The 19,801-nt window shown below is 38.2% G+C and overlaps 1 protein-coding gene across 2 annotated transcripts in view; it reads left to right on the top strand.

The window, feature by feature from the left end:
* Nucleotides 1-19,513, top strand: part of LOC110832887 (uncharacterized) — a 357,980-nt gene extending 338,467 nt beyond the window's left edge. For both annotated transcript variants that reach the window (XM_087348735.1, XM_087348734.1), the window contains one exon: nt 14,298-19,513. In XM_087348735.1, coding sequence (XP_087204861.1) covers nt 14,628-16,652 — 2,025 coding nt within the window. In that variant the 5' untranslated portion in view covers nt 14,298-14,627 and the 3' untranslated portion in view covers nt 16,653-19,513. The remainder of the gene's footprint in view (nt 1-14,297) is intronic.
* Nucleotides 19,514-19,801: the final 288 nt, after the last annotated feature.

The following is a 19,801-nucleotide window of genomic DNA, read 5'->3' as shown; positions in this document are numbered from 1 at the left end:
CATCATCGTTTGACCTATCAGGTAAATGCTAGCACACCTTACATAACCACAGTCGCTTCAATGTCTCATATTCTTCCTTGTTGCTTGTATTTTACATTAACTGGACAGCAGATCTCTTCCCGTCAAATACGCTAGGGGGGAGGGGAAGACAGGAAGGGGGGAATTTCTTCCTGTAGCTCCAAAAAAAAGGGATTAAAAGTTTCTTACGAAAGCAAGGAGTAAATTGTTTCAGGTAGGATTTGAGATTTTCACGGCGGTGAACTTGAAGATGGATATCTTCTGAGTTGTTGCGTCGTGTAGTCTGGTAGAAGTCTGCCGACGTTTCAGAGGTCTTCTGAAGAAGCCATCTTCAAGTTGTTTCAGGTTCTCACACTGTAACTTTTAAAAAGTCTCAAGTTCAGTTCTGTGAGCTGCTCGAATTGATCATTTATTTAAACACACTTTTTAAAAATGAATTTCAAATTCCATACTTTAAAAAATAAAGCATTGTACTTTACATTGCATTGCCTGGACTGGTACAAAGATGATCTCAAGACTGCTCGAATTTGTGAAAGTTTTTGGATGATTATGGGTGATATAAAATATTAAACACTGGTGCCACTGGCGTAGATTTCTGAAGTTTGGCTGTTTGAAGTGGCTTGGGAAAATGTGTAACTTTTATTAATACATATTGTAAAAATGGGATATAAACTCATGGCTTCTGCGCAAAATTTTGTAGTGTGATGATGGGTAACTGACGAGAAGACGAGTGATTATAGCCTGACATGAAATTTTTTTTGGTGATATGTTGAAAAATCATCTAGGAATAGAACAAGTGATTTAAAGAAATGTGTTGGTCTACAACGTCAGTATCCTGAAATTAAACTCGTCAGCCAAGAAGAATTTTAGTACTTCTTTCTGCTGGTGTTTGCCATAATTATTCCTTTTAACATTCACACCAAATACGTTTATGGAAAAGTGAAATTCAGAGTATGAGGAAGTCTATAATTTCAGGTTCTCTGATAATTACAGCGTACAATATGATAAAATATGTTGGCCTTTTCTGAAGTTACCACACGTGAAATTACGTATGGAAATGTATTCTGGGCACACTTTGTATTAAACATAGTACCCAGAGGTTATACACTTTTGCCAGTAGCATACAGAAAACAAATTGAAATTTCTATTCATACTGAGAAACATTTTTTAGTTTAAATTAAGATTTTCGTACAAAGTGATGTGAGTTATGATGTTGGTTGTTGTACAGCGAAATAAAGTTTTTCAAATATATGGTAGTAAAATGGCAATATTTTTCTCTTTATTTCTTAAAACGATAGTTACGTATTAGTAATACTGATGAGGAAATGAATACAAATGCTTGCTTTGCATTGTCAGTGCCATAGACAAAATTCATGTAGTTTATATGCAGGGGAAACGTTTCTGTGATGTTTAAGACAAGAGGCATGTCTACTTACACGTGGCTTAGCGACCTACCGCGAGTACGTGAAAAATAAGTACAAAAACCCATTCACTGCCTGCTGTGTTGATTCTTCATTCTCGGTGTAACCAATTTACTGGAACGTTATTTTTCAACGATAGCTGCAAATTTTCGACCAAGGAATGAATTAAAGTAAAGGTCTTCTCCATCAGTTAAAGGTTGATATAAGTGCTCGTGCTGAAAGTTTATTATGAAGATGTTGTCTGTATCTCTGAAACGTTAGTGCTCATCTGCATGTCAGCACTCTGTCGCAATACAGAAGATTACCGTGGAGAACTTAAAATCTCACATGTATCAGAGAATTGTCACCATTGGGAGATAATAAAGACCAAGTATATCACAATAAGTGAATGTTCATGTTGTTTATGCCTGCCATATTTCTCAGTGCTGCTAACATAAGTTCTAACGTAAATCAAAATTTCCTGCCATTTGAACTTCCGTCGTAAGTGACTCTCCAGCTATAAGACTTGGTCGTTGGAAAAAATTCTTGAAATATGGATAGAAATAATTAAATTTCGGGTTCAAAATGATAAACAGTTGGAGATTACGGGAGCAGGCAGTCTGTGGGCATGTAGAATCCCCATTTATTTCCACTTCAGCGTTTTGCAATCGGTGAGGGAGCAGTAGATCCCATCGATGTATGGCGTCCGTTCTGAATTAATGAATCTCTGATACAAACAAGAACGCAATTTATGACTTTAACGTATAATTCAACAAAATTACACGCTCATGTCTGCAGGTGAAAATTCGGATTAATGAGAGGTAAATTGCGGTGCGACTGTTTGTATGTAAATGTAAAGGTGTTACGTGTTTGTGCAATGACGTCTAAATGTTAAGCTCTGTGTTTATAACCTGCTCATTCGAGTATACAAATGAAACACCAGATTCAACAAACATAGTTGCTATGTATTCTTCGCATTCGACTGCTGTTTCAGCAATATGCTTCGTGCATACAGATTACTTAAATGGCTACGCGTAGATAGACGTTCATGAATATTCAAAGCAATATTCATTTTAATTACGTTTCTATTATACTGAAATTTTTTGTTCCCCAATTAATTTTCTCTGAATTAGGTGGCGTTGGTCGTTATCATTTACTTTTTTGCAGTATAAAGGGGAAGATTTTCAGACGTTAAGAACTCTTAACAACTGTAGTCAGTCATTTTTTTGTGACCACTTAAACGATTTGGCCTCTAGAGAAATCGTCTTACCACAAAACCCATCACAATGAAATCACTTTCCGCTCGACGAACGAAATTCTTTCTCACTGGAATTAAACGACTAATTTTTTATCATAATTTAAAATTCTCAAGAAAAGAAATGACTCCAATTCTCTTATGTCTTGTCGGGCTTAAAATGCATAAGACAACTAAAAATATTTAAAACTTTACTGACCTGTCATCCTTGACATAGCTGCTGGCTAAGCAACTTCAATCTTTCACGGCAAGCTGACAGTCGAGCAGCTGGTTAAGATATTACCCCAACTTTTATGGAACCAAAAGTTCATTTCCTCAATTATGTGACCCTATCACTGGATTCTACCTTGAGTCATCCGAGTCTTGTCCACATCTTTATATCCCACAACTTTAAAGTACATTTTAATATTATTCTCACAACTTCGCATAAGTTATTCCTTCATATTTTCAGACTAAAATGTTTTATGCATTTCTCATCTTCGCTAATGGGCTCTACGTCACATTCTCATTGATTTTGTTACCCCCATTATATCTGACGAACACTACAAATTACTATGGTTCTCGTTGTGTTTTCTTCGTCCTGTTGATATTTCCTCTCCCTTCGATCTGAATGTTCTTATCAGCACCATATTCGTAAATATTCTCTGCCTATTTCTCGCTACTTAGGACTGACACAGTAAATTCCACACTGAAACAGAACAAGGAAAGATGTTAGAGTTTTGAAGACAGAAATATTCACACTCGCCGCTGTGAAAACCTCAAATCATAGGTGTTAGAGTTTTGTTATTTTTGTGTTTTTTCTTGGACAATTCCAATATTTTTCGTACTTGGTACGTACAGCAGTGCCAAGAAGTTAAATGGTGTCAGTGTGTAATGGCATTGGATGTGGTTAAATATATTTGACGTCAGTACTTTGGTATTACCAACTGTTTCAACCCATTCCTTTCCGCGCCAATGGTTTTGCGGCTTATGTTAAAAAAAACCTTATATTTATGACTTTTTCACAGAAGGTTCAAGGTAAGTCGGATCGGTAAAGATACCTCAACCAAGAAAGTTAATTCTATTCGCTTTCATTTCCAGCGGCTTGCTTTAGCTCGAAGTTAGGGCAGCAATCAATTTATTCTTCTGGGAAACACATCGGAACATGTAGCAATGAATAGTCACATGACCTTTTTGGCATTTTGAATTACTGGCCTGCGAGGTGTCAGCAGGTTGCAGATAAAGAGTAAAACCTCCGGGTATGAAAGAAAGCTCAAATATATTGAATAATCTGTTGTGGACAGTCGAAAAGGGACGATACTCCAATTTGGGCTTGTACCGGGGCTAACAACGTCTCGTCGCAAATGTTTAATTTGCCTTCTGGATTTAACGTAGTCGAATGTTATAAAATTATTTTACAAAAATATATGAGTACTAGTCTGTAGTTTCTGCTAATCTCATCATGTAAACTGAAGCAGCTGAAGGGATTTATTCCAAAAACATTTTGTTTGCACAATATTTAATTATCTCTTTTATATTAGTGTTTCTCCATATTACTTACATCTCAGTTTAACTTTTTACCCGTCATTTTGACAATTATACCAACCTTTGAAGTGTTATTTTTTTTCCTTTTTTGGAAATGTATCCTTTTGCCACAAATACAGGGAACTGAGCAGTGATTTCAGCGAGAGATAAGATTTTGTGAGGTGAAGATTTAAACGAAATTTACAAACTGGTTCCCTTTTAAGTTGTAAACTTTGTTAATTAACAGCTATTTACGAGACCATCAATTAAAGACAGAGCTGAAAAAGGAGCACAGGAAACACAAAATTGATCACTTTTATCACATGCTGAATCAAGAAATAATTTTTATGTTCATAAATGTTCCATTAAATACCAATGTTATTAATTTAGAGTAGCTGGATAATTAAAACCTCTGTCCATTTAGTGTCAGAAATAATATATTTTCCTTTCTTGAACTTTATAAAAGTTCGAAAATATGCCTATAATTGTATAATTAATTATTGCATAACTTATAATTGTAACTGTTGCTTCTTTTTCGAAAAAAAAAAAGATTTACATTTATCTCGTTTTCCTTGACGTGATCGCCCTAATAATAACAACTATTTTGCGAAGAGTACATATTATAAATCTCTTCAGTGAGTATTTTTCTGGAACCTCCAGTTATTTGTCTGTCCTATCTCCCCCCCTCTCCCCCCCTCTCCCATCCTCAGACCCTGTTCTGAAATACCCTCAATTTGTCTTTCCCCAAGAAAAAATGTTAGGTGTATCAAATAACAAAATGTTTCTTCAGGTAGAGGATATTCAGATGGCCGGCAATGTGGAAGACGTAAGAAACGGCTCACTCCCTCGTGGTGTTGCCAACCTGCGATGCAGACTGATAATGGCAGCAGCAGAAGCTGAGTACTGCCAGCGGGAGAGACGTTTTCGAAGTAAAGGGCAAATAAGAGAAAACTGCTGTGTAGGAAATGTTTTGTAGCCTTCTACTAAGAGAAATAAGGCAACAACTTCAGCCTCATAAAATGCAGATTTATAAAACCGTGGATAACGGACACTAGTCTTCTTTTCACTTCTTCGTTGGCCGTCATTACATCGAAATGCAGTTTACTTTTTAGACAGAGAGAAATTCGATGTAACTGGAATATAATAAACGAAACTTATACAGATATAGATTAGGCAAAATAAATCATAACAACATTTTCGCTGAAGGACTCTAATTATGTCATTTGTAAAACAAGCCCATTATGGGCTGAGTATTATTATAGTAAAGCGAAAACAACTAAAAATTAAGGAAGGGCAGCTGAATAGACGTCTTATGTTCTTTGTGTCTTATTGTAGGGCCATTGCCACCGGGTAAAAACCCATTTGCAGTCAAAATAAATAATAATAAATAATAAAATCCTTAAAATACGCATCCATAAAAAAGTATTTTTTGTCTACTGTGACTAGAGTTTTTGACGTGAGGCATCTGTTACGTCCTTGGTAGCCCAACGCTTTTGGCACACGTCACGAATTCAATTAAATGCATAATCAATTATGTTAGGCAAGCTGTAAACTGAGCCCAACTACAGTATGAATAAGTGTTAGCTGTTCTGTCTCCTTCGTAAGTTATTATTGACAGTTGTTTCCGATAAGACGCAGCGATGGTTAGCCACGTAACGTTTACTGCGCTGCGGGATGTAACAAATTACGAGTGGTACACTCTGCAACGTCGAAGAAGCTTAAAACCAGGAAGTGAGTTTCTTATTCTGGTCAACCCAAATTAGTATTTTGCTAGTGATACTCTACACGTTCATTTTTATTTGTTCTATTACTTTTAGTTCGTCTGTCTTTGCGTGGAGACAGTTCGTGGTAACATGTCTTGAAGTATATCAGCGCAAGGTTTTATGATCCGATTAAAATAATATCAAATCAATTGAAGTCACCTACTACGGGCTGGACGACCAAGAATCGACTACCAAATGGGCAGAAATCCTTCTCTTCGGCTGATGTCCAGACCGGAGGATCTACCTTCGGGAAAAAACGGCGAAGAGTAAAGTTGTTCACTTACCTTTACCAAATACCGACCTTAAGAGTATGTGGAGTTCTACCTCCATTCCACTTCTTCACGGCGTGTTACTTTTATCACAGGGACGTCTGTTTGCCTTTATTCCAGAGCTATGTATTATGTCTCTTATTGAAAAGGCACGAGAACTAATCCTGTCTTCTGTGTATGTTCTGTTGGTGTCTCAGCCGTTACGCAGTGCAATTTCATAATCTTTATCAACTAAGCTGGTTTGATTGGCGACGAAAATTACTTGTGTTCGATACGCGCTGAGTTTGAAACTCGATCGGGGCTCCTGCAATCATTCTCCTTACTAGATCAATGCAGATATATCGATGTTTCAGACCCGAAGATACAGGCAGTATGTTAGTCGAAAACTTTGGTTGCTGCCTACAAATCCACACGACGTTACAATCCGCAAGACCAACATTGAATTTTTCACCGCCAGAAGAATCACAGATCTTACAAATGCAGGCTACGGCCTCTTCTTCATGCATTTAGTTCATCGTCATTACTGTCGTCTGTAAGTTAACGCTGTACAATACGTGACAGTTTAAAATGCCTACCACTCAACTTCACAAAGCTGTTGCGATAATGTGTAAATTAAAACAAATTATTCAGACGTGTAGATGGGTTGCCTAATAGAGTCATTTGTTCAGTTGGTTCGATAAAACTGATAATGTCAAAAGATGAACAGAACTGCGAAATGACGATGTCCTCCACATGACGTGTTAAGCGCGTATCGAATACTCGCGAAATGAACTCCAGACACAGAGTTATGTATTCGATGACGTCATGAAAATCTTGATTTTTAGGACGTAAATTAAGACCACGGAGAGACTTACATTCCGATGTTATCCTCCACAAACAAAGCGCACTTCAGGAATTACTGCATGGATTCAGTGCCCACGACCGTCCGCCTAATGAGATGGTAACTGACAGATGCTCCCGGGCTTCACTTATGCGATGAGACCCCCCGTAATGCACACCTTAGGGGGTTGTACTCCACTGAATTTCTTTCGGTGCGTTTTCCGGAGCACTGCCATTAAGGCAGTTCTAATGGAGGGCATTAGAAGGTCATTGTTCAGTCTCATAATCAGGCGTTATAAGGTAGAACCAGCATTTGGGAAATAATCGCTCCTATTTAATTGTATATTAAGTGTGAGAGTAAGTTATTACTCTTCGTCTACGAACGGATGGATGTTATAGCGATTGGGGAGCACGCTGTGTTGCTCATCGGTTCACTGCCAGTTCCTATTATAAATAAATAAATAAATAAATAACCAGTGAAGCAGAATTTTCTTGGGAAGCTAATAGTAGCTCTGTTGGTCGTATAATTCTTTGACATTTATGGACTCGATTTTTCGTTACGGGGCTCATAAATCTGCTATTACGCCTCGACCCAGCTGCACAATCCAACTTCCTCATACCCCGTTTCTTTAATATCTGTTTTAATATTATCCTCTTGTGTAGACCTTTATCTTCTAATGCTCTATTACTTTCAGGTTTCCCGTTTGAAATCTCTTTTGCGAAGAAACCACTTAGCATGGACAAGTTCTCGAAAACACAAAGACGTAAACATGTCCGAGAAAGATGATGACGTCTTCTGGGGTGTTGCGCCATGTGGGTTGGTAGAAGTTAGCCACGTTTCAGAGAGAGGTCTACTTGCTGCCTCAGTCATTAGGGCGATCGGTCTCTGATGATGGAGGCAAGTGCCTCTGAAACTTCGGTTAATCTGTATCGGTCTGAGAGGCGCAACGCCTCCGAAAACAGTCATCTTGAGACTCGTCCACGCCGGGAAATCTCGCTCTGTCCGAGAAAATTTATATCGGCAAGAAGGTGGAGAGACATTTTGTGTTTACTGTAGTAAAAAATTAGCATTTACGCAAGAACTGAATGTACGTAACTGGGGCTCAAGGAGACTGCACTGGCACGCAGAATCAACTAGGACATTTCATTTGTGATGCAGGCAGAAATTGATCTGCTCTTTCTTATGAGACTTCATTGACCTGACGAGACATAAATACGTACTTGTCACAATAGAGGACACCTGTTTAGTACTCATAGTCGATATTTTGTCTGGGTACAGTTTAGTAGTTCAGGGGAAGACGCCACGAGGTAGAGAATATAAATATATTAAAAATGTGAAAAACTTTAGTTATATTTGTATTTTGAATGAAATTGAAAGTTTGTGATGAGAAACGTCAAATAATTTGTTGTTGCAGGATTTGACCTTAGCTGCGGGGAAACTTTGGTAGTATCATCGTCGTCGTCAGAAAAAGGCACTTTATAAAAACAATTACTTCTGTATGCAATAAAAAAGTCTTCTAAAGCCTTATTGATAGTCCGATGTGTTTAAGTTCAAACAAAAATTTAAATAAAAATTCCACCCTTTCTTATCTTTCGTTCTTGCATCATATTTCCTAAATTTTCTAGTTTCTTTCTTTCTGAATTTTTAATTCTTACAATTTCCATCTAATTTTTCTCTGTTTCCTTTCTTTTCGTGCAAAATGCACTTTGAGATTTTCGCGTTGTCACGTAAGTGCTCTGCATTTCTTATCTGCTGTATTAACATTATAAACCGCATCTGCACTCGAAAATATTTTGATACAGACTATGATATATAAACTCTCTATATGTGCAAGCCGATATATTTCGTTTATGCTCACAATACTTGCCTCAACCCTCTGTAAGCCCTCAAGCAGAACGAAAACAGTTTTACTTTTTAATTTTATTTTCGAATTTGTAATTCCGTCGTCATGATGATTCATTGGCACGAAAGAAGCTGACCGATCCTGGACGACTTAATTGGTGCTCCGAACAACTTTCAGTTTTGTTAGTAAAACAGACGACAGATAATCACAGCAGCATTGCTACTGGCGCCGAAAAGATTATTCAGCCATAATTGGAAGGTGGGAATTTTAACTGGAACACAGATTGTCAACGTGATATGTAAACTACTCTCAGATCTGCGTCAGTCTTCTGCAATGTTATATTAATTTGCTGAAAGCGAAAACATTGTGTGGATGCAGATAATGTGTCTAGATCAGACATTAGTTGCGAGTATAACTGAACCGTTAACGGATATACTGCATTCGTTATAAGTAACGTACGATTGTCATTTCGAACGTATACGAAGAGGCTGGCTGGATTTAATTTGGAATCAAAGAGGCATTTAGTCTTTGTAAAACCTTCCGCTTTCGTGTCTTTAACTTCTGTCCTCTTCCTTTGTTCTTTTCTCTAATTCATTTTGTATTAGGGGCTCTTAATGCTCTAGCGTGAGCGAAGAACAATGTATCGGCTGGTTCAAGTACGTCTGTCGCACTTTTATTACCGGGTACGCAGCCTGCATGACCGAGATTCGTCATTACTCAGTGGAATTTATTATTGTTGATCATACTGATGTTCTTAATTATTATTATTATTCCTATTGTCATGGTTTCCATTCTTATTCCTAAAGTTAATGTTATTTCATTGTTTGTCTTCGCCGGGTTTGACACCCCTTTGCATGCACCGTCGCAGGTTAAATCATCCAGGCCTCATGACTGAGAATGCCACTCACGGGGGTAAGTTACTTCCGGTGACCGCAAACCCTGGGGACACACCAGGTAATCCCCTGCTAGTACTCAAAAGAGGGACTTTACGATCCAGATCCTTGTATACTGCGTTCCAGCATTTCTGGCCGCTGAAATTTGTGAATTGGAACCTTGGAGCGAGTCAGTTGCCAAACATTTCCTGGAAGCGATGGCAGCAGGCCGCGTACAGTACGCTCCAAATAGAATATCACCACGTTCTGCAACACAGGAAAGTCGATTTCACTACACAACACATCACTAGAAAATTAACATTGCAGAGAGTATTAGATAATTTTAACTTCTTCACAACTCTTCGGTCCTCTTCCAATTCTTCCACTCCTCTCAGACCATCGCCTTCTGACATCACTCGATTCATCACTGCCGCTGCAGCTGTCCACTCCATTGTCTTCAATTATAATACGTTCAATAGCGTCTTCGATTATGCCTTCTTGCTCATAACAAATTTGTTCTAGTTTTTCCATATGCCGACATACACAATATCCTATTCCTCTTGCCCAATTTCTTCGAATCTCTGGCTACACAGATGCTCGACGTTCTTCATCTTAGATGTTGTGTTCTTGCTTACAACCCATTGTTTTACATCTGCCCAAATAAGTTCAATGGGGTTTAAATCGGGATTGTACGGCGGAAGTCTCAGCACAGTACATTCTTTGTCTGCTAAAATCTGATCAATCACATATTATTTGTTCTTTGACTTATTTAATTTGATTATATCGTACAGTTGAGCTTTCAACACGTTGTCACAAAATGGGATATTTATTTCCAATAGCCAGGCTTTCATTTCGTCCTTCTTTGATTAAGACGTCGGTGGTTTGTGTGTCTGAGTGTTGTGATACGAGGCGTTGTCAATGACCAGAAAGGAGCTGCAACGAACAGGTGTCATGTTGTTAACACAGCACAGTCACAAGACAACAATTATCAGGCTTCTACACCGCTGCATTGACACAGACTGTACTGACAGACGAAAACTCCTTCCTTCATCGATTGGTCCGCATACTGGACTCCCCCTACAAGGTCAGAGGCCATAATCGGTGGATTCAGTTCTACAAAATGTTTGCTTCGTTAGGGCCTGCCCCCACAAATTGCTGTTCTAGGGACTTTGCTCCGCAGGCCGCCTCTCCCCTGTCTTAGACACCCCCTGTGCTTCCGCAACTCTGATTACATGAGTTTAAAAATGACTTAGAGTTTTGTTGGATCACATTATTACAACATTGACCTTTTTGACATGGCGTGAAGAATACTTTAAAAATCTCTGTATACGCCAAAGGGTACGTCTTTTCAATCTTGTTTCGTATCTTGCTTTTTCACTATTAACTGACCAATTGCAGATTCCTAATCCTCCTATGCTTCGAGACGCTGACAGTGGCCTACGCTCAGCTAATCACAATTTTCGTCTTTTGTGGAACCAAATTGTTCATTATCTTATTCACAAGAGTCCACCACCGGTCTCTAACCTAAGCCAAGCAAATCCTGCCCACACTCTACACCTGATATTTCCAAAACATTTATTTTAATAATATCCTCCGAACTATTTATAGGTCTTCTAAGTGGTCTATTCCCTTCAAGCTTTCAAATAGAAATGTTTAAGCGTTCTCACACCCCCATGCTTTCTACAAGCACCGTCCGTATCACAAAGAATTAGTCCAAATCCTCCACCAACAGGGCAATCGCACGGATTACAAGGCGTAGCATCGCAGAAGAAAATAACCTTTATACTCGCGGCCATGAGAACCTAAAATCTCATTTGCAGTACAGTCTTTGTCCTTGTTTATTCCCAAATAAGAGTGAAACGTCATTCCACTTACGAGAGTCTGAGTAACTCCCAGAACAGTTTCTTTATCTTCTAAAGAAAGTGCCTAGGGCACTCACATTTCTCGAAAAAGTGCGACTATGGACTACATTATTACTCTGTGGAAGATCAAGGCGCATCAGTTCTCTCAGTCCTACATTGTAAGGAAAGAATTTATAGGCACCTATTTCCATGAAACAATAAAACTGGTTTTCTCCTGTTTGGAGTTTTAAGTTTACCGTAAATAAAATAGCAGTCTGTTGCAGTTTGCGTCATGTGAGACGTACCGTAGTTTCGGAGAAACGTTGTAATAATGTTCTCAGTATAAAAGTTATTCTATAGAAATCGATATTACAGACTTGAATGTTGGCATCCCTTCTGCATTGTGCCGGTTATCTGTGAGATATTGTTTAGGGAAGAATACAGAACACTTCAAATTGTTTATCGTCTTAAGTCAGGGGTCGGAAAATTTGTCTTTACTAGCGCAAAGCGCTACCAACACAACAACGCCGAGTAAACAAATGGCTATAAATTGGTTAGCGACGACGACAAATCACAAATTTTTATAATTCTTTAGATCTCAAGTCTTAATTTTATACAGTTTGAATTATTAATACAAGAGAAATGTTTATACTGTTTTGTTAAATTTAATACAATTTAAGTAAAGGATCAGCGTACCTTTTCACAATAACGAGATTTTAACTTTGTAGACCTAAATCTGCAGAATGTGGATCCATCGTCTGTACTGGATCCTTTTCCGTTTCCCCCCTTCTTACCAGAAGACAACATGAAAATCCAACTTCCGATACGTTGTAATTGTATTGAAATATAGACGATGGACAAAGAACAAAATACAAATTTTACAGATTTTACTTACCATCATCATAAAAAATTCAGACTTCATGTAAGAGTAGCTTCGTACGTATTAAATAAATAGAAGCGAACAGGCGGGGATAGATCTTCTCACCGGAAAATAACTACCATATCTATAAGTGTTTCACAGAACCTCGGAAGCGGACATATTAAAGATTTGCACAGCAGAGAACTTAGAGTGAAAACTGCAACGTGACTTCTAGCGTTCTTTACGCCCTACCCATCAGTTTATAATCTAATCATTCGTCGTCTTCGGCCTGTTTCGAGCCAGTTGTTCTCTTCTGTTGCGCTGGTTTCATTGCTCTCACAAACTTTAGAGATCCTTAATTAACGATGAAGTCATCGTAAAACTACAAACTTCGCATTACAACATAAGAAAGCACGAACAGATATTCTTACTTGAAACGGGATTTGAATTCGTGATTCCAGCCAGTGTTCGACTAACCTAGCACAGTGCGTATTCTAGGCGGCTCTGCTGCTGATATCGGCCATTACGCTTTCGACCAAATAAGATTTCTTCACGTTCTGCTAGTCAGTAGAGTAATGACATTAAAGTCGCTCACTTATATGGGAGATGTAATTGAGTTTTATTAACGTATGATGTCTTGCACAGCGAAGAAGTATTCCTGAATTAATTCTAGTGTTCTGTTACGTCAGGTGGTCGACTGTGCGACACGCGTTCTAAGCTATATGCTGTTAGAGCAATGACTCGAATACTTTGAATTGTTAAGAGTGTTCAGTTTGTTGGGACACTCTTAAGATGGATCCGAGAATGTCTCAACGAGCAGAAAGAACGGTTCATTAAGCGTCGTTTGCAAGACTGATTTTTGAGTTACGTACATGGCAGTGTTGGAAAGTGCGGTGACTTAACAGTTAAGTCATCAACATTTTAAGCTTGTTTTCGTGTAAAAACAATTGGTCTGGAGAATATTAGATTACACACACTAATTCTTTCATGCATTTTAACCTAAGTGACTAGGAGTGTACCTTAGTGTAAATGAAAACTGGAAGCCCGAAAGAAGAAATATGGATACTAGAAAACTGGACCAATATTTCTTAAATTTTGTAGTTTGTTTCAATTCTGTGCTACTTAATGTGGCATAAAGAGTTCAAAGTTATTCCATGAACTTTAAATTGACCTTCTCTCCGATGTTTTTGACATTTCATTGATTACAGTTTTAACACGTCGCTTAAAGAAGTGGAGACTCTGATTAAGCCGCCCTCTCCTTGACTGATTTCAGCAGAAGCCCTGTAATTCACAAAAGAGTACTCACATGTTTATCAGATTTCATTACGATTACTAGACCAAAAATTACGTTATATTAAAATTATATATAAAAATCTGTTTTTATACCAGTTACTAGAAAATCCTACCCGGTGGTTGTCGCCCAAACTGCTCGAATCCGTACACAATATTCAATATACCTTGGACAGCATTGGCCTCGAATTTGAGCAACTAATCCCTTGACTACTGTTTGTTAGCTTACATGTATGCTATATTTTATGGCTGATATTACATGTAGGGCTAATTCATGTTGAAATAATTAATTCCATAGTACAGGGTAGTTCTTGAAGAACGAACACTTGCTCGACTGGTGAAAAAAGAATACTGCTCTTTGTAGAACCGTGAACTTTAATACTGTATTCACAAGAGTACGCCACTGGACCACGTTCCCAGCCGATCCAGTGCGCACTTTTAGGCTCTATCCTAAAATAAATTCGAATATTTTCATAAAGGTTTAACAAAGATGTCCCATAATTTTCTAACCTTTTATCACTTTTAGAATGCATTATGTAATGTTTGATTTTTTCTGCATTTCAGGACGGTTCGTGATGAAAACAAAGCGCCAGCGACGACACACTGAAAGCTGCGAATCGGGTCCGCCCACGGCCGTATCAGTGTCGTACAAAGGCACCGACACCATTGCATGGCACAGTCGCCAAGTAACACCAGCGAAGAAAACTCAGTTCAGATCAAGCAGATAAGTTGCTGAGAGATCTGTTGAAAAGAGCACTCGAAAGAAGAAACTGTCTGAGAAGTCGAAAACAAATTATTAAAGTTCAAATGTAAATAATACCCAATTCGAAAATACAGCTAACAAACTTTCGCTTTTCTTGTACAAGATACTGAGCCGTCCATTACATCGTGATAATGGATATAACGGAAGCCTTCAGAGGGGAAGATATTTCAAAAACAGATTTCTTTGATTTCGTCGTGACGCCAGATGTAGGAGAACATCAACAAACTTTGCACTTTAACAGAACACTGAAATCCATGGGAATCTTTATCGAAAGTAACAATAGCAATAACAACAACGACCCTGGAACCACGACCTATCAGGACGTCAAAGAATCTAACAACAATCACCTTATGATGACAACGACGGCACCATCAGGCCTGCCACCAACGGATCACAGTATGGGCAACTTCGGCGATCACTCCTTTTGGACATCCTCCTCTTGCGACAAAGAAACCGTAAGACTTGAAACTGCCATATTGGAGGACTTGAACAAATTCTGCTGGAGCCAAGATTCGACAGAATCCGCCTCCCCAAATAGCAATGGCGGCTCTTGCCACAAAGTAAGCATCAGTAACAGTACACATAACAACACAGATGGAGCGATATATACGTTGACAGTACTGAATGGCGGCGATCATAGTGCCACCTGGTATCGGACACCGGAAGCTCCTACAAGCCTGAAGGATGAAGATGAAAATCATCAACAATCATTATCCTCCCCACATAATATGGAGTGCCAGCAAATAAATTCTCATAATAATCAACAGAACCATTCATCAGCTCTTGATCTCGATTCAATTCTTAGTATTATACCTAACCAACCCTCAGCTACACCCACACCTACATCATCATCAACATCAACCGGACATCAGTTCCACCAGAACGGTTACCGTCAGAATCACTCACTTTCTTCAAATCACCTCCACCAGACTAACGATTCTGCAGTGACCTTGAGTCCACATCATACAATTAGTCAGGATGGCCTCGTGAAGTCTGAACAACAATACACGTATGAAGACAGTGGGTACGCTAACAAAGACTGTATTAGTCACATTGTCGATGGCCCATCACTCATCCAACAAGACGCCAATGGTAGAGATCCCAGTGCCAGCTTCAACAACAATAACAACGACTGGAAGTTGGCAAACAACAATTCCAACAGTACCGCAGATTCGTTATTACGAAATGCTTTGCAAGGAAAGAGTCTGCTTGGCCGTTACAACGGCACGAATCCCAAGAACGGGAAACCTATGGAAGGACACATTGAACTTAGACGGGTCTTGTCCACACCTCCTAATGGAGCAAAGACGCCCATGGAACATTCTCCAGTGTTTATCGCCAGTGATATAACTGATGACTGCAGTGGGGGAGATCAAAAGCCGTCTCCGCTGATGACTGTGACGATGGAGGGCAATGCTGTGGTCATGTTTGATGGTGGAGGTGGAAGCAGAGGTCTAGGCCTGACGGATTCAGATAACCCTTCCTCGGCACACAGCATGGATGATATTCTGCTGTCACAACTCGATGCAGCATCCTACCCTGAGGATTATGAGAAACTCAAGCGAATTGCCAATGAGGTCGCAGAATCTGTGAATCAGTACTGCAACTTGGACCAAAACAGCATTGCAAGTCCAACCCAACACGCACCCTCTGGAATCTACATCTCGACGCAACTTTCATCAGCAGATAACCTCGTACCAAATTCCATACTGTCCTCAACTCACCACCATCACCACCACCACCATCACGCAAATCTCTCAACAATTCTTACCACTTCACAATCCACAACAAAAACTAGTGTTGGGAAGAAGTATACAAAGAAGCAAAGTGGAAGTGGTGGGGGTGGAAGCACCAAGGCCGCACACAGCAGTCACCAGCTACAGAGCAATGGCGTGCGCAAGGAGAGGTCCCTGCATTACTGCAATATCTGTAGTAAAGGCTTCAAAGATAAGTACTCGGTAAATGTACACATTCGCACGCACACGGGAGAAAAGCCATTCGCATGTTCTTTATGTGGCAAGAGCTTCAGACAGAAGGCACATCTTGCTAAGCATTACCAGACCCACATGGCACAGAAAAACACTGCAGCCAACAGCAATGGCGTAACAAAACCAGGAGCTAACAAGGGGAGGTACAGTAGCGCAAAGTCTTCGTGATCATCGTTACAGTCTTCATGAGGATGCTTCTGAAGACAATAGAAGTAAATATTGCACAAAGCTTAACGATTGAACCCAGGGAATCTGATCATTAGAAATAAGAATGATTGGAGAAATAAGATATATATTTGATTTAAGTGGAACTAGAGGTGGTTTTGCACTGTAATCATTAAATGCAGCATTTCGGTAGTATTAGTAAAAACTTCTGTCACTGGTTGCATTGATGTTTCTCTTTTCTCAATTACAAGTAATTGGTAATACCGTAGATTATATATTCACTAAAGTGATCAGTTATTAATACACATTTTTGTGTACAAACAGAGAAATAACAATTCAGCTTTTCAAAGGAAATGTCATATAATAAATACGTACTGTAGTAATGTTAAAAAATCTACAATGTAACTGAGTAAAGTTTAGTAATCGAAACATTTGAAAGAATAAATCTGGCTAAGGTTAAATAAGGCTAAATTTAAATGTTACATATTGCACCATCCATGATTAAATCCGTGAGAGCTCAAAAGTCCATGAGCTAACGTCTAGTTTGTGAAATAAAAGAGGACTTTGTTTTAATTCATTGCAGGAGTAGTATGAAGTGGTCAGTACAAAATATTATTTTCACCAGTGACATTCATAAGTTACTTTATACGAGTATAAACTGCACTTGACTAAAGTTAAATGTACGTCTTCCTCTTAAAAGTGGTTGTATAACTTTTGTTTTACAATTATATAATAGTATTGTGTACATAATGTTCCACTGTATAAATCAGATAGTACCTTTTGTGTTTTGGCGCATTTAGAAAAATTCCAAACTTTATATAGGACATTAATGTTGATTACCAGAAAGTAAAGATGCAATCCATCAAATTCATGTAACTTTCTGGTAATATTATTTGTGTTCCATTTAAAATCCCAATCTTCATCCCCTAAAAACTGGCTCCATAAAATAGTTAAAATGTTTTACTGTCCAACTGTGACACTGTATAGTTCTAAATAGCTGACTGCTGTACATCAGAGAACTTTTCTACATTGCTGTCTTATAAATTACTACTACTACTACTTCTCCTCCTCCTCCTTCTTCTTCTCCTTCTCCTTCTTCTTCTCCTCCTCCTCTCCAGTCTGTATTCGGTCCATGGCCTCCTCAATTCTCCTCTTCCATTCGGTCCTATCCTCCGCTGCCTTCTGTTAGGTCCGTCTGTCCGAGGCTTTGATTGAGGTTTCAAAACATCTTCCTTTTTACAGTGCAAGGTTGTTAGCCTTGCGACCAACCCCCAACCTGGAGGATCAGGGTACCTGTCTTAGCCTGACCTCTTCCCCTCGACCAATCTGGCTAGGGAGGCCCTACCAGTAGCTATGCTACCGCCAGCATAGCTCTTGGGGTCACTGAGGTACTCGAGCCCCACCACCACAAGGTGCAGGTACCATTAAGTGGGGTGTCTTATAAACAGTTTCTGAAATAATTACAAAACATTAACGACAGTGTACTGAAATTAGTGGCAATGCTTGGCAGAGTGAAAGACTTTCTACAAACATTTTTGCTTCAGTATTGCTATCATAAACGTTACTTAAGCACATCCATCGGCAGTCTGTCACGTCAGAAGACTTTGTGCCAGAAGACGCAGAGGAATAACGCATCGAAATTTGGAAATATGATATTATCGCTTCATTTTTCATGCAAAGTTTTGTAATATCGAGTGAAAGTAACAATGTCATTAATATTTTTTCAAAATGGTTTACTCATACAGCTTATATTCTTCAGTTGTAATCTGTTATGACGTCAGTACTTTGTTTGTATCTGTTTACCATGTAAAGAATAGATAGGGAAATGTTGATAAGACATTGAGGGTACCTAACGAAGACTGAATATTGTAACACCTCTAAACAAAGATGTATCTGAAAGAGCCTTATATTGTAATACAAACAGATCTTATGTCAAGAGCTGCCAATATGAACGAGTACCTTAGCTTCAGAATTTATTAAAGAGCGACATTCCTACTTTGTGTACAAAATGGTTTAAACTGCGACTAGCCAGATATGTTCATCAACTGAGATTATCTTAGTTGGCAGACACACCCAACGTGTGACAGTTTTTCATTTTCAAAGTGAAACCTAGAGAATCTCAAGATTGTATTATATTATAGAATTGTATTATCCATTCAGAAAATTTGTTCCTATGCTTTGTTGCAAATTTATTGTTTTGTGCTGTGATGTTTTCTTTACCAGATCATAAATCCTTTGAAAGTAATATATATATCATTATAATAATAACTATTATTTTTATTATGACAGTAAATATTATGTTGTTTCAAATTCTGTTTCGGTTTAGACACAAGTATACGGTAAATAATCTTGCCTGTCTAGATTACATTAGCATAAAATAATACACAGCCATGTACTAGTTGAGAGATATAAAAATCCTATTATATGTAATTTAATTTTATATATGTATACATTTATAAAATAGAACTGCCCCTTGAAAATACTCAATAATTTACCAGAACGTGGCACTTCTATAGAAAGCAATAATTATCAACTTTGATAACCTTATCATTGATTACCACTTGGACTGAAAAGTAGAGGCCAAATTGTGTTGCCAATAAGTATTCCATTACTTTTAATGCTGATGCAAGTGATGATAAATATACTCAATATTTTGACATATATTATATATATATATATATATATATATATACATAGAGGAAATATTTTTTATTTATATGTTTTGTTGAACTGTATTAGAATTAGAATTCAGATTTTATTATAATTTCTATTTACTGTAGTATTCAGAATGAAATACTGTAATATATTATAACTGACTGAAATATTAGAGTAATATAGAGATTTGGTTTTTATTGGATGGAAAATGTCGCAACATATATGATTGCCATAGACCTTTACTTTTTCCACTGATTCCTTTCCAGTTATCATAAAATGGAAGAAGATGCTAATGCTGTGCCTGAAAACAACATGGAGTGTCAGAATATAAGCATTCTTACCATACACTTGTGGTTGTACATGTTCAAATTTGTGTCCCATCTCCGCAGACAAAACTAATATAATTTAGGCACAGACTAACAGACAAATTGCATGCATTATGACATTGCTTATGGATACACCATGCCCTTAAAGAAATTTGTTAAAACTAATTTACC

Source organism: Zootermopsis nevadensis, unplaced genomic scaffold, assembly GCF_977971745.1.
Source record: "Zootermopsis nevadensis isolate Lab colony 2312 unplaced genomic scaffold, Znev_1.0 Znev_ptg000013l, whole genome shotgun sequence".
Taxonomy (NCBI): domain Eukaryota; kingdom Metazoa; phylum Arthropoda; class Insecta; order Blattodea; family Termopsidae; genus Zootermopsis; species Zootermopsis nevadensis.
Note: the sequence above shows the minus strand (reverse complement) of the source record. Positions and strands in the feature narration are given on the sequence as shown.